Source organism: Aulonocara sp. 'chitande type north' Nkhata Bay, linkage group LG10 (genome assembly GCF_057382095.1).
Source record: "Aulonocara sp. 'chitande type north' Nkhata Bay isolate Kocher_YH1m ecotype deep benthic linkage group LG10, A_spYH_male_GT1.1, whole genome shotgun sequence".
Lineage (NCBI taxonomy): Eukaryota > Metazoa > Chordata > Actinopteri > Cichliformes > Cichlidae > Aulonocara > Aulonocara sp. 'chitande type north' Nkhata Bay.
The window spans coordinates 29,288,465-29,303,506 of record NC_141353.1 but is presented as its reverse complement, the minus strand read 5'-3'; the positions used below and the strand labels follow the sequence as shown (position 1 = coordinate 29,303,506).

At 39.7% G+C, this 15,042-nt stretch overlaps 2 protein-coding genes across 2 annotated transcripts in view; one reads left to right on the top strand and one right to left on the bottom strand.

Moving 5' to 3' along the window:
* Positions 1 to 315: 315 nt before the first annotated feature.
* The window catches only part of tlcd3a (TLC domain containing 3A), a 59,413-nt gene continuing 44,686 nt past the window's right edge, over positions 316 to 15,042 (bottom strand). Inside the window, exons 4-5 of the mRNA XM_086309437.1 lie at positions 14,860 to 14,955; positions 316 to 3,655 (exon numbers count right to left, since the gene is read on the bottom strand). Of these exons, the coding sequence (XP_086165563.1) occupies positions 3,341 to 3,655; positions 14,860 to 14,955 (411 nt within the window). The 3' untranslated portion in view covers positions 316 to 3,340. The remainder of the gene's footprint in view (positions 3,656 to 14,859; positions 14,956 to 15,042) is intronic.
* On the top strand, positions 6,017 to 6,942 carry LOC147321143 (uncharacterized). Its single transcript, XM_086307556.1, has one exon. It carries the CDS (start codon positions 6,138 to 6,140, stop codon positions 6,828 to 6,830), a length of 693 nt encoding a protein of 230 aa, XP_086163682.1. The 5' UTR covers positions 6,017 to 6,137; the 3' UTR covers positions 6,831 to 6,942.

Sequence of the window (15,042 nt, the reverse complement as noted above, 5' to 3'; positions counted from 1 at the left end):
CAACGTCCTATTATTAACACCTCCTTGCAGTGTAAGAGACTAGATGCACTCCATTTTTTTGTGCGTGAGAGTTGTAAAGTTCTGAAACCTGAATCTGGGATAAAAACATTCACAATTCTGAACTGTAGTTCTGTCTTTAGCATGAATATAAACACCTTGTGTGTAAATACATGCTGAGAAGCGCGGTTTTACTTGCATAGAGTTAAGGTAGCCCAGACTCACTGCCTTAACTGGGGATGGATCTGATTTTTTTGGGATTTGGAGAATGTTTAAACCCTCTACATGTATGTAAAAAAAAAAAAAAAAAACAGCTGATAAACTGATATCGTAATTCCTTTAATACTATTAGAATCATCAAAAGAGAAAGTGGGAGAAATTCAGCTGAAAGATGCAGAAAAGCAACACAAAGAGCGAGGAATGTTTGCAGTAACAAAAGCACCCTGACGCACTCCAGCCAACCTCGACAAACAAGCCCATCATTCAGCTGCCCGGCTCGCCTCCTCTTACCCAAACTGCTGCTCAGCTAACAGGCTTCTTCTTTAACTCCCCCCTTCACAACAAGTTGTGATGATCAGACTCACAGAGGGAAAATATTTGAGCTGTCATGCAGAATGTGTTTCTAACACGAGCAGTCACTTTGATCCCATCAATAATCTGGGCAAAAGAGTTCAGAAGCTTTCTGTGCTCCAACTTGTACTACTGTTACATTATGTTTTATCATTTATACAACAGCTTGGCGGAAGCTGCCAAAAAGAGGGAGACAACAATTTAGATTTTTAAGCAAAGACACAAAAACTCTGGATTAACATAAGGCGGTTTGCTTCATGCCTGTTAGCTGTAAGCTGCGCGACGTTCCATTTAAATGGATTTTTAGTGAGTTTTGATTCAGCTCTAATGTGTCCATGTGCACTAAAACAAACTAACAATGAATATGAAGTTATTTTTAATCGTTACGCAATTATAAATAAATAAAAAAATTAAAACTAAGACTCAGTAATAAGACTGAAATGTAGAGCAGAGATAAACACAGATTCCTAGAAAACTGTGCAAAGAGCACATCATATGAGGGATGGGTGAGCTTGATATGACCTGATGTTAGTTCAGTTATACATGCACCAACATTTGTTTTGCATAGACTGAATTTACAGGAAACAAAAAAAGGACATTTAATGCATAATACGCAGAATTCTTTGTTTTCTGATTTGATTAATTCGTAAGAAGTTTCATTTCTTTCATAATAACTGGAATTTTGCACAATAAAATGATCCTCTCTATTCTAGTCAAGATATATATTTAATTTAAGTGATAGTTAATGTAACTCTAAAAACCCCTATGTGATGAGTGCAACCCCTGATACACAAGTGCATATAAATAATCTGAAGTATTTGTTTGATTATTTGTGGTTTGTTTGGCCCGATGAGCCACACCCCTCCATTTATCACTCTGACCTTGCCCCTGAGTTCAGCTGGGAGCCGCTTGACCTTCACCGGGCCTCATGGTACCTTCCACATCACGCCATCAGACTGGACTGAGTGACGTTTAGAGGCAAAAAACAGAAGCATTGAACAGAAGCCCCCACCCCCCAAAGAAACCATACCTGGCATAAAGTTCACTGGTCTAATCTTACTGTTCACCTCGGTTGGGGCTTGTTTCTATTTTTTTTTTTTTTTTAATCACTCACTGGAAGTCCTTTCCTGTCCACTCACACCTTACCGTCAACCTCAAGGTGAACAAACGTCAGGTTTTCTTTTGAATTGATCCAACTTTTGTGTCAAGAATCATAACTGGTGAGAAGAGCAGGATGTGTAGCAACAAGGGAAAAATGTCCCAAAAGGATCCTTAGTTTGAACCCATTTTTTTTAAAGTTCTTGTTTACCTCTCATTTGGTTATTTCCTGTTTTACTTCCTCTCCCGTCTACCCCTTTTCACCCCCCACAGCCAACCCTCGCGTCACAAAATTATCAAGCTACAAGCTGAGAGCTCCTGCTGTCGCAATCTTGGTATTTTAAAACCAGATGTGATGAGAGAGCGGCGGAGCAAGTGATCACATCCTGGATAATCCTTCTTTCAGGCCCTTAGATTGACTATAAAATTTGACCCTGAAACTAGCGCTTGAGCCCATAAAGTCGTCAGGAAAGCATTGCGGTCGAAGAGAAAGTGAGGTGAGGGCTAATCCCTCCCTCCAAGTCTTTCTGCACCCAGAAAAGTCGTCTCCTGGTGGCCAATTAAAGACGGTGTGGTACTTTAGTGCTGGCGTCACTTATGTGGTCGATGCTCCCCATTTTAACTGAGAATACAAAACAAAAGTTAAGCAGTTACAGTTTGGATCCACTGCAGGAGAGCCACCACACATCGAGGAGGAACAAGTAGAAGTATCCAGAATTTAAATTTAGGAAAAACTCCATGAGAAGATGACCTCGACCAAATTTAAACCAGGTATGATTTTTTTTTTAAATTGTATCTGCCTAGGAGCTGAACTTCACACCTAAGAAAAAATTATTTCAGGGCAAGACATTACAATATTACTGTTTTCTTTAAAAAAAAAAAAAAAAAAAAAACCCTGTGTGAGAGAGGCCATTTCTTAATCAATCATGGTGTCAAAAATAGTTCCCTACAGATAATGGAAAACTATAAACCTGAAAATGAAGGGTGGAAACACTGATGAAAATAAGAGTGTAGGTAATTGCGTGCACTATGAGAAACTGGTGAAAAGTCAGAGGCTATCACATTAACCAGGTAACGATGTAACTGCTTGGTGACGCGTATTCCTCATTTCCTATCTCTGCTAATACTGCCTGAACTTCCATGCCGCCCACCACAGGCCCCAATCCTTGTCACCAGCGTGACAAATAAAATGATCTGAAAAGAAATCCAACTATCTGACATGTTACTCTTAAATGAAAACCAGCCATAACACCCACAAACATACACTGTAACAGGACTTTCCAATCAGCAGCTGTAAACAGTAGGAGTAAGGATCGTATCTCCTCTTTAGTTTCTGGTACGTTTGCTCCACATTTCACTTGCAGTGCAGCAAACATGATCTTTTTTTTTTTCCTTCTTTTTTCAGTGCTGTAAATGTATTCAGACACAGTGAAGCACTTCAGCGAGATCCAGGTCAGAGTCACATCCCAAAAAAATTAAAATCACTAAACTTCAGTAGTAGAGTTAGATTGGAGGTGGAGAGGTCCACGTAGGCAGAGGAGTTGGTTGAAGTGTGCGGAAAATGCTCGGGAGTTGTGGAACGAGAGCAGGCAGTCCTGGTGTACTACAGTACGATGGTTGGGCTGAGCGTTAGTAGCTGAGTGTGTGGCTAGAGCAAGCGGTCGTGGTCCGTGTATCAATCATCTTTTGAACTGTCAGTGACAGCGGCGGTGTCGGCCGTGGGAGACGAGGCTGGGCTGCGGCTGCGCTGGTAAAGACGGTAGCCCTTTCGGCACAGCAGGACGAACCAGTAGACCTGCGGCGCCAAGATGCACGAGTTGCCCAGGTTGGCAGACAGCGGCAGGTGGAAGGGCACGCTGTAGAGAGGGATGCTGTAGTGACGGCCGTACATCCAGTACATGAACGGGAAGAGGGCGATGCGGCACATGAAGAAGGTGAAGAGGACCATCCCGCCATTGAGCTTGTGCAGCCAGGAGTCCTGGAGGCTGAGCTGGAGGAGAGAAAAGAGAAAAAAGGGAATTGCAGATGAAGAGATGCGTTCAGAGAGCACAGCGAAAACACATTTTCCAAACTACAACTGTTTTTGATGACTCATCCACACATATACATTTGGGTCTGTAAAAAGCAGACCTGTACTCCAATGTGAGGCCAGAGATCTATTAGAGATTACCCCAACTTCCTCCCACAGTCCAAAGACATGCATGTCAGGTTAACAGGCATTTCTAACTGGAGACGCACTGATCTGATGTGGCGGTCTGATCCTGACTCACAAAGCTTAGTGACAACGAGCTGATCCACACCTGATCCGTTCATTTCAGTCGCTTTATGACTTCGCAGGTGGCCACCTGCTGGTGTTGGCCAGAGGGGCCGATGGCGCGATATGGCAGCCTCACTTCTGTCAGTCTATCCCAGGGTAGCTGCCTCCACCAGTGTGTGAATGAACAGTGGAATTGTAAAGCGCTTTGGGTGCCTTGAAAAGCGCTATATAAATCCAATCCATTATTATTATTATCACACATCAGCAGCAGTCATTAGCAGGGAGGGCTAACGTAACATGGAGGAAGGTAACAGCAAAGCGACAGCAGCTTGGAGCTACTTAACTGACTATATCAGTGGCTTTTATGGCCTCCCCCAAGGAGGTTAGGTTTCAGGTGGATGTTCGGTACTCTGCCTGTAAAAGTGGTAGCTTTGAATGGATTCTGATAAATCTTTGTAGGGGTGTAGAGTAGGGGTCATGTTAACAGTCTATTAAAATATGTCTTACATCTGCAAATGTCTTGAAGGTTAACTTCATGATTTATTGATCAAAAATGGCCAAAAAGCCTTATAACTTAGAAACTATGATTCATACAAGTGTGGTGTGCACTGTCAACATTTAGAAAGTAGTGTATCGAGTTTAAAATGTCCTATTTGACCTCTGACCTCTCCTTAAAGGTCAACCGTTTGATTCAAAAATTAAAGTGATAAAAATGCTATAACACTGCCCAGCAAGCTGCTCAGCAGAGGTTTCTGTTTGTTTATATATTTGTGAAGGTTTTCATTTATGTGTCAGTCTGTGCATGTAGAGCTGGGGACACCGAGGCATTCTCAAACCAGATGACACACGTAATCTCTCCACGGTGTACTGTGTTTGCCCCGGGCCTCCTCCTGGTAGGACACGCCCCAAACACCTCACCAGTGTGACACCCAGGTGTCTCCAGAAGCCCAAAGGAATTAATAGCTTAGTGAATTTATATTCTTGGCGAATTTCATTTTCTTAAGTTTGTAAAGTACCATTTACCTTGAGCCTCACAGTGAGGATTACTTTAACTCTGGCAGATACCTGAATCTGAAAAGGAAAAAGTTGTATCGGGACATCTTTAATTGTTAATTGTCCAGTGTTAGACTGGAGACGTGTCCAGGAAGTACCCTGCCTCTCGCCCTTGGACAGCTGGGAGAGACTCCAGAAAAGTTGCTTCAAACTGTGCACAAGTAGGTTACTGTAGTTGAACAATGCAACACTTTTTACTCAGTAACATTAACAGCATTTTGGTGTGATGCATATTAATTATTTGTGGGATTTCATGCTTCACTTTTGTACCCTAATACACTGAAACGGTGTTAACAGTCTGGCAGAGGACCTGAAAGCAGAGAACTTAAAAACTCTTTGTTCGATTTGTATTGCTTATTGTCATTTATGCTTAGAAATATTTAACCATATATGCTTAGAGGTGTATAATCGATTGTGTAGTGATATGTGTGATCCTTAATAGTCTGCAAAGGCTTGGTGTGCATTCCAGAGTGCTCTGGCATTCACGCCCACATCCTGGGAGCATGGGAGAGGTCTACCTTCTCTTATTGTTTTATGGTAGGATAAACGTAGCTATGTCAGTTTTAGTCTAAGTGCCTTTTGTTTAGATGAACTGTTGGACTTCCAAACCAGCAGGGTTAGCGAAGTTGTTTATGGGGTCACACTCTGACCCCACACTCACACACACACTTACACAACACACAGGCAAGGTACTCTTTGTTTGTATGTAGACGTCGTATGTTAATGAACCTATGCATATTCATGTATATTCATATTCATGCCCAGACAGGCTCCACCATCAGCCAGCAGGCCCAGCCAGCAGGCCACAGCCAGGCTCCACCATCAGCCAGCAGGCCCAGCCAGCAGGCCACAGCCAGGCTCCACCATCAGCCAGCAGGCCCAGCCAGGCTCCACCATTAGCCAGCAGGTCCAGCCAGGCTCCACCATCAGCCAGCAGGCCCAGCCAGCAGGCCACAGCTTGGCTCCACCATCAGCCAGCAGGCCACAGCCAGGCTCCACCATCAGCCAGCAGGCCACAGCCAGGCTCCACCATCAGCCAGCAGGCCCAGCCAGCAGGCCACAGCCAGGCTCCTCCATCAGCCAGCAGGCCTAGCCAGGCGCCATCATCAGAAATTCCGCTTCCGGGTCCCTCGTGGTGGCCGCCTCGTGCTCTCGCTTCAGTATGCCACCCAAGAAAGGCCCAACACCAGAGGAGGTTGAGGACATTAAAACCTCCCTCGGAGCGCTGTGCGGAGACGTGGCAGCAGTCAGGGCGCAGCAGGAGCTGCTTCTGGGGCTACTGGAGGAGGTAAAACAGCTACACCTCCAAAATGCCGAAAAGGACAGACGGATCATGGATCTCGAGCGGCGGGTGGATGAGCTGGAGGAGTACACCCGTACGAACGACGTGGTCATCAGCGGTATTAAAATCAAGCCGCGCTCGTACGCGCACGCAGTGGCCGGGAACGTCGGGGAGCCCAGCGACGAGGAGACCCGCTCGGTGGAGCAACAGGTGGCGTCCTTCCTCCAAAGCAAGGGGATAGAGATGGACCTGGAGCACATAGAAGCATGTCACTCACTGCCCAGGAGGAGTGACAGACCGCCGGCCGTCGTTATGAGATTTGTCAATCGGAAGAACAAGGTCGCAGTGCTGAAACAAGGACGCAAACTGAAAGGCACGGATGTTTTCATTAATGAGCATCTGACACGAAAAAACGCAGACATCGCGAGGAAGGCAAGGCAACTGAAGAAGAATGGTAAAATACAACATACATGGGTAACAAACTGTAAGATTTTCATTAAGCTAAACGGGACACCAGAAGAGGCAAAAGTACTGATAGTGAGGAACATGGAGGATCTGGACAAGTACAACTGACACTAATGTATCGAGGTAATATATAACTCTAATGACAATCAAATGATAAATACACCAACATCTCTAATTACACCAGGAAATGACATGGACATGTTGAAATTAATTCTTCAACAGAAAGTAATTGATCTAGATTGTGAATATAAGGAGCATAATATAATAGATCCAGAAATAGATTCTGGAAGTAACTTTCTCTCTACTTTTGTTAAAAATTGTAATTATTTCACTCAGGAACAATATGAAAAAGAAATTAACCTAGACGGGAAGCTCTCATTAATTCACTTTAACAGCAGAAGTATGTACTCTAATTTTGATTTCATTAAGGACTATTTGCAACAATTTTCTCGCCCCTTTAGTATTATAGCCATCACTGAAACTTGGTTCAATGTCGATAAAGGAATAGATTTTTGTTTGAATGGATATGATTTAAAATACATGAATAGATTAAATAAGGCGGGCGGCGGGGTTGCTATATATGTTCATAACTCTATAAAATATAATGTTGTAACAACTATGTCTATGGCTATTGATGGAATTTTGGAATGTTTGACTATTGAGATCATGAATGAAAAAAAGAGAAATGTTATAATAAGTTGCATATATCGGACACCCAGTTCAAGTATTGACACTTTTAATGAATGGATAGAAAAAACGTTTGCTTCGGTGAACCAAAAATTACTATTTATCTGTGGTGACTTTAATATTGATTTGCTAAACCCAACAAGGTTAAAAGCCATTGATGATTTTACTGACACGATGTACAGCTTATCACTATATCCAACAATAACAAAGCCAAGCAGAATAACATCACATAGCGCCACTATTATTGACAATATTTTTACTAATGTCATGGATTTCCAAATTAATAGTGGCCTGCTTGTCTGTGATATAACTGACCACTTACCAGTTTTTACTTTGTGTGACTGTGATTTTAAAAAAATAGATACCAAGATCATGATAGCAAAGCGAACAATAAATGAAGAAGCAATTCATGCCTTCAATTTCGATTTAGCACAACAAGATTGGAGTTCGGTGTATGAAGAGTCAGATGTGGACAAGGCTTATGACAATTTCCTAGATATTTTTACTATGTGGTACAATAAACATTGTCCTGTAAACGAACACATGACAAAGAAAAAAAAGATAAAAAGTCCTTGGCTCACAAAAGGAATTATTAATGCTTGCAAAAAGAAAAACAATCTGTATAAACAGTTTATCAAAGTAAAAACAAAAGAAGTGGAACAAAGATATAAAGCATATAGAAATAAATTGACTGATATTATAAGAACGAGCAAACAACTTTATTATAGAAGAAGATTATATGAAAATAAAAACAATATAAAAGGAACTTGGGATGTGTTAAACAACTTAATTAAACAAGGATCTTCTGGAACATCATATCCTGAATATTTTACTGATGCAAATGGTGAAAATCACAACATGAGTAATATTGTCGATGGGTTCAATAAATTCTTCATAAATGTTGGCCCTGAACTAGCAGCGGACATCCCGTGTCATAAAAATGAAAATATCAGCAATATAAAATCAAATCCCTTTTCACTGTTCCTCTCAGCTACAAATGAGCAAGAAGTAATAAATATCACATTAGAATGTAAAAGTAAGTCTTCAATGGATTATCACGACATAAATATGTCTGTAGTTAAACAGGTTATTCTGAATATTGCTAGTCCCTTAACATATATCTGTAATTTATCATTTCAGTCCGGTTGTTTTCCAAAAAAAATGAAAATTGCGAAAGTAATACCACTATATAAAAGTAATGACAAACATAGTTTTACCAATTATAGGCCTATTTCTCTACTGCCTCAATTCTCAAAAATTCTAGAAAAACTTTTTAATTCAAGATTACAAAAATTCCTTGAAAAACATCAAATAATAAATGTTGGTCAGTATGGTTTCAGAACACAAAGAACCACTTCAATGGCGATAATTGAGGCAGTAGAAGAAATTACTGATGCACTGGACAAAAATAAATATGCAGTTGGTATTTTTGTTGATCTCAAAAAGGCCTTCGACACAATTAATCACTCAATTTTATTGGATAAATTGGAAAGATATGGTATTCGAGGGAAAGCTGGTAACTGGTTAAAAAGTTATCTAACGGGTCGGGAACAATATGTTAGCATAGGGCATTACCATTCAGAGAAACTTGGTATTACATGTGGTGTTCCCCAAGGGTCAGTGTTGGGACCAAAACTTTTCAATGTATACATAAATGATATTTTTGATGTTTCTCAAGTACTTAAACTCATACTGTTCGCAGATGACACCAACATATTTTTCAGTAGCGATGATTATACTGATCTTGTAATGACTGTAAACAGGGAGCTACAATTAATAAAAAAATGGATGGACATAAATAAATTATCATTAAATATAAATAAAACTAAAGCAATGTTTTTTGGTAATTTTAAATATAATATAGAATTACCAATTATCATTGAAGGTGTACCAATTGATAATGTGAGTGAAAACAAAATTTTGGGAGTCGTAATTGATAACAAAATTTCATGGAAACCCCACGTCAGACACATAAAAACCAAAATTTCCAGAAGCCTCGCAGTTTTGAACAAAGTGAAACAATTCCTTGATAAAGATGCACTTCGTACTCTGTACTGTACCCTGGTTCTTCCATATCTTACATATTGTGTGGAAGTGTGGGGAAACACATATAAAAATACAACTAATCCATTAGTCACAGTACAGAAACGAGCACTGCGTATAATTCACAAGGCTGGTTATCTAGATCATACTCACAAATTCTTTCTTCAGGCAAAGTTACTTAAATTCCAGGATCTGGTTAATTACAATACATCCATAATTTTGTATAAAGCTTTTACTAAACTTTTACCGGCAAATTTACAAACTCGATTTGAAATTCGAGAAAAGGTTTATAATGTTAGAGGATTTGGAGAATTCAAATTACCCAGAACTCGAACAACCCGTAAAGGTTTTTGTGTGTCTGTATGTGGTGTGAAAATCTGGAACAGTCTGAGTTTACAACTGAAACAATGCAAAAATATTCATAGATTTAAATTTCTCTACAAACAGTTGGTCTGGTCACAGTATACTCAATGATGGTTTTTTAGTGTGCTCTGTAATGTCTGTTCTCTTACCATTGCTGGTATGGATTCAAAGACTGTGCGTATGTATGTACATATATGTACATGTGTGTGTAGATATATATGTATGTATATGTATGTGTGTATGTGTGTGTTTGTTACTTGTAGTTATTACTGCCTGTTACCTGTGGTAATGTAATTTATAATTTATATATTCTGTATTCAGTTATGAAGGCTCTAATTGTTGCTTGTGAGCTGCAGTTTAGATGCTTGTATGCGCCCGGGGCTGTTGATGGGACTGTATGCAATAATGGGCGTAGCTGCGGGAAGTATATTGTTTTGTTTTGTTTTTTTGTTGATGAGTGAGTATAGGGGTGGGATTTAATAAGTTTTCTTCGTCCCACTCCTTTTTCAGGCAATTTTTGTTTTTTGTTTTGTGCATTTTATGTTCAATATAGGTATTTGTTGTGCCTGGAAATGAACAAATAAATGAATGAATGAATGAATGTAAAATAAATACAATAAAAGAGCAGTGTTACGGGGGAGCAGATGAGAGCAACTGGGGTCGTGCGAAGGAACGGCGTTTGCCCAGTTCTCTCCCGTGCACGAGAAACATAAAGAACTTTGCCTACTCGTGTCTTGCTTTGCTGTGTAATTAAATTATCTTGAACGTTCCAGCAAATAGGTTTGTAGCTTAAACCTATCACTCTTCAGCCATGCTAATGACTGAGCTTGCTTTATAGACATTATATACTATACTTTTAATTAAGCCACAGTATCTACTTAGTAGTTTTAATTTATTATTCTGCTGCTTAATTCTTTTGATACATTTCATCCATTATTGAAGTAAGCAAATAAAATAAGGAAAACTTTATTATTGTATATTTTCCATTTCTGCTGCTTGCTTAAAGTTAAGTTAAAGCTTAACTTGTAGTTGAGAAGGTTACTACATTTTGTCAAAAAAAAAAAACAAAAAAAACAAAACCCCACCAAATCCCATAATTATTTTTCTCAGTGAAAGGGATAGGAAAACTGAGACAGGAAAACAGGGCCATAACATCCAACAACAAAAATTATATGATCTGGGATCTTCTCATCTTTAATTTGAAAGACTGGATGTTCCCTTTTCCACACAACAGCAGTCAGCACTGCTGATGAGAGCAGTAAAACTGTCTGGTGCGGTTTCTGTTAGTGCTGACTAAGTCTAAAAGTGGTCAGCAGTGAAGAATTGCTCTGCTCTTTTTGCTCACCGACACCAGATGTCAGCAAAGACCTGAGAGTCCACGGTCCACTGGTTTCACTGAGCTACACAGTAAGGCTCTTCTATTCTTAGAAAGGATGGTTTGTAAGACACTGGGCCCTTTTACTAAAGTGTAGGCTATAGAGCTCTTTGCATGGCGAAACTAATGAACATTAGCCGAAACAGATCAATTCAGGGGCAGGGAGAGCAAGCGGTGCCTGAATGCTGCTGACTGATGTGGGTTTTTTTGGTGAGCCATGCAGCTTAATTATTGATAGAACAGTGACAAGCAACATCCCAAATGAAATGGAGATACTTGGGTTTTTGCTGCTGCAGTGCTCTGCAGATCACCTGTGCAGGAACAGTTTGGAGAAAAGATGAATGGCTTTGTTTTGGTTAAGAGAGCTAAGGCTGTTTTGCTTAAGTTCATATCAAACTGTATATACCGTACATTTATGTGTGTCTAAGTGTATAAAAAATACAGTGATGAATAAATATTTATCTGAAAAACAACGCTAATTCATGGACAGCTGGATGCTGTTTAAATTCGGATGCAAATATCATTCACTCAGATTTTATTTACAATACAACATAGAAAAAATTTGAAATATTTCAGCTGGGAAAACGTACCATTTGTGGATTTTATAGCAGATTGTGTTCATGGTCAATGATTTCTGAGCCCATGTAGTGATTTCCATGACAGAATCATGTTTGCATTTAATGCATTTCTGCCTGAAAGCCTGAAGATCACAGGTACCCAATGCTGACTTGTGACTTTGTCTGTTGCACACAGAGATTTCTTCAGAATAACAGCGATCTGAAAATGTTGGGGAACCTTTTCTGTGTATGTTTGAGGTTGTTATGCACACTGAATTAGGGATCTAGTGTCATCTAATATTTGCTATTCTGTTTTTAAGCCACTTAAAATCCTTTAATTTCCTCAAAATCGACAGTGCGCTTTATAATCCGGTGCGCCTTATGTATGAATTCTGGTTGTGCTTACAGACCTCGAACCGATTTTATGTGGTACACGGCGCTCAAAAATCTATCAGACTTTGGTAGGCTACGAAGCCGCACCTCTTGATGGTGTCTGAGCATTACGGCTACTGTAGTCAGGAGCCTCACGGAGTAATCTGGGTCCAAAACTCCGTCCGCTTCAGGTCCCAAAGTCAAAGGAACACTGCGACATCACTGAGAGTTTAAAAACTGTCTAAACTCTTTCATCTGTAATAAAATGATCAGTTTTGCTGCTTTACCAGGTGTAACAATTAGTTTAACATCCAGGCATCCATGAAAACAGAATTTATTCAATTTAACAGAGTTAGAAGTTAACAGGAAGTTAGCTCGCTAGTTCACACCTAAACATGATATAGCATGTTCTGACTGAGAGATTTCTGAAAAAATTAAAAAATTAAACGTACAACTCTGCTATCACTTTCAACATAAATGAAGACAGAAAACTAAACAGCAGTGACGTTTGTAGGGTTACTGAAGTTGTACTAGCTGGTATATAATGATGTGCTACGTGATCGCTAGCTACACAGCTATGTTAGCATAACATAAACACAGTGAAGCTGGAGGATGAACGCTAACGTTTTTCCACTCGATAAAAGTTAACAGGGGGTTTCTGATGGTTAGGGACAAATGCTATCACATGGCAGGATGCTGTAAACGGACCAAACTTCAGTCAGGAGAACAACTGAGATAATCCATTCACGATACAGGTTAGTCATTAATATACTGGAACAACATGGGAATAGAGCAGCTGCGAGAGAATTCAACATTAATGAATCAATGTTACGGACGTGGAGGAAGCAAGAAGAATGAGTTGAGTTAAAAAAAAAAACAAACAAAAAAACGGTTTCTCCACAGGATTGCGTTTTGTAAAAGTACACAAGTACAAATCACTCACTCAAGAGTGGCATGTTACAACTGTGTGCCTTCTGGTCATTATTTCTTTTGATTATTAACCTTACTCATTCGGTTATGAGTGGCCAGCGGGGACAGACTGGCTGTCTCCTCCATCACCACTGACCTTTGTCTTCAACCGCAGTTAATTATTAGTTAAACCATGTTTTCATTTGTTTTTATTCAAGCCTGAATCCGATGGCCCACTGTCTGTGTTTGAATTCTTCCACTTTTCTCCTCCTTATACTTATTAAATATGCATATTTTTGTTCAGCACTGTTGACTGTGTTTGGTACAATGATTAAAACATTCTGGGAAGATGTTAGAGTGACCTGTGAAAGATTCTCTTCAAACAAATTCCACTACACACAAAAGTCTTTCTGCTTGGTTATATTCAGAAGAAAAACAATTATAATAATATCGAAGATAAATCACAATTAAAAAACTGCAATAAAAAATAAAATAAAATATAACCTCCACTTGCTGAGGGAAATTTATGTTCCATAAGTGGTTGCTGGCTGTTGCGAGGTCAAATTAGACTCTCACGGTGACCCGTAGTAAGCATGATATGTATAGCCATAACTTGCCTACAAACACTTGTGAACTAACCACCGAGCGGGCAAGTTGAAAAAGTTCAAACTGCAAACTGGAAACAGATTGCTGGCCTTCAAAATAAACACATTTCAAAAGGTGCGGGCACTTAGGAGGTTGGCAAGTGTTTGCAGACAAGTTAGCATACTTCATGCAAACTATGACCAAAGTGTCTGGTGATTATGAGCATCGAGAGGGTCCCTGACTGGTCTTTAGGCCTGTGTGAACCAGACAATAGAAGACAAACAACAAACCTTGCTTTTGGTCTACTTCTCTAAATTACTGTGAACAATGGAGTTCATTCATGTTTTTTTATATTTTTGTAACTGGTGAGTTTTGTGTGTGAATTTTAACATTACTTCAAACTGCACAGCAAATTCAAAGCGTTCTTCTTTTTGTTGTCAGAGGATGGATTTTCCCGTTGAAGAGTTTGGGGTTTTTGTCAAAGGGAGTTTAGTGCCAAATAATCACACGTCTCCAAAGATAATAATGTTAGTCTATGTGTTAGCAACCACTTTTAAAGGTTTATACTAACCAGTAAACTGGTGTTTGTTTTACCACTTGATAGTTGTCAAATTATTGCCATATGTCAAAGAAGGAGGGCATAAAGTCTTTAACTGTATTTTTACCTACAAAGACATCATCTGTGGCCTGTGCCTTATGCCAAAGCAACCAAGTAAGATAGAAAAAAAAAAAAAAGAGTTCTTAGTATTTAATTTCATAACAGAAACGTTTCTTTTTCACTGTTCTCTTTTTTACTCAGAATTTCTGTTATTAATATAATATAAAATAGTGGGTTTCTTAAATTTCTACAGTAATATTTGTTTATAACATAGAAAAACTGAGATGTGTACTTAAAAATTATACTTATTTCTCTTAAGACATCCCAGGGTGTCTTCAAAAAGAGAAAAAAAAAGAAAAAGTAATAGCTTCACTGGTCTGGCTCACTTTATTTAAAACTGCGCTGTGTTTGGCCCCTGGATTAATGCACTCCTTGCAGCAATGCAAAGCTGGGCAGGCCCGAGCCTATTTGCAGCTGCTAACCTGCTCAGAAGTAGAAGTTTGGCAAATAATTTTACAACTTTGTTTGCTCCGCTACTACACAGCAAAAGATCTGCATCTCTATGATATCTACAGACATACGTATTTACCACGAAAAGGACTTCAGAGTTTGTTTCAGGTGAATGCTCATGTGCATGTGCCATCTCACCTGAATAAGTATCTTCCCCAGGGACACGAAGGGCGTGCTGAGCTCTGTTAGAAACAAGCAGCCGATGAAGAAATCCCCCTGGTCCTTTCTGAAGAACTGAGGAGCAGACAGAGCACACACAGACTGAGCAAACAAGCGCAAGCATGGAAAACACACACACACACACACCTTCTCGAACAGTCT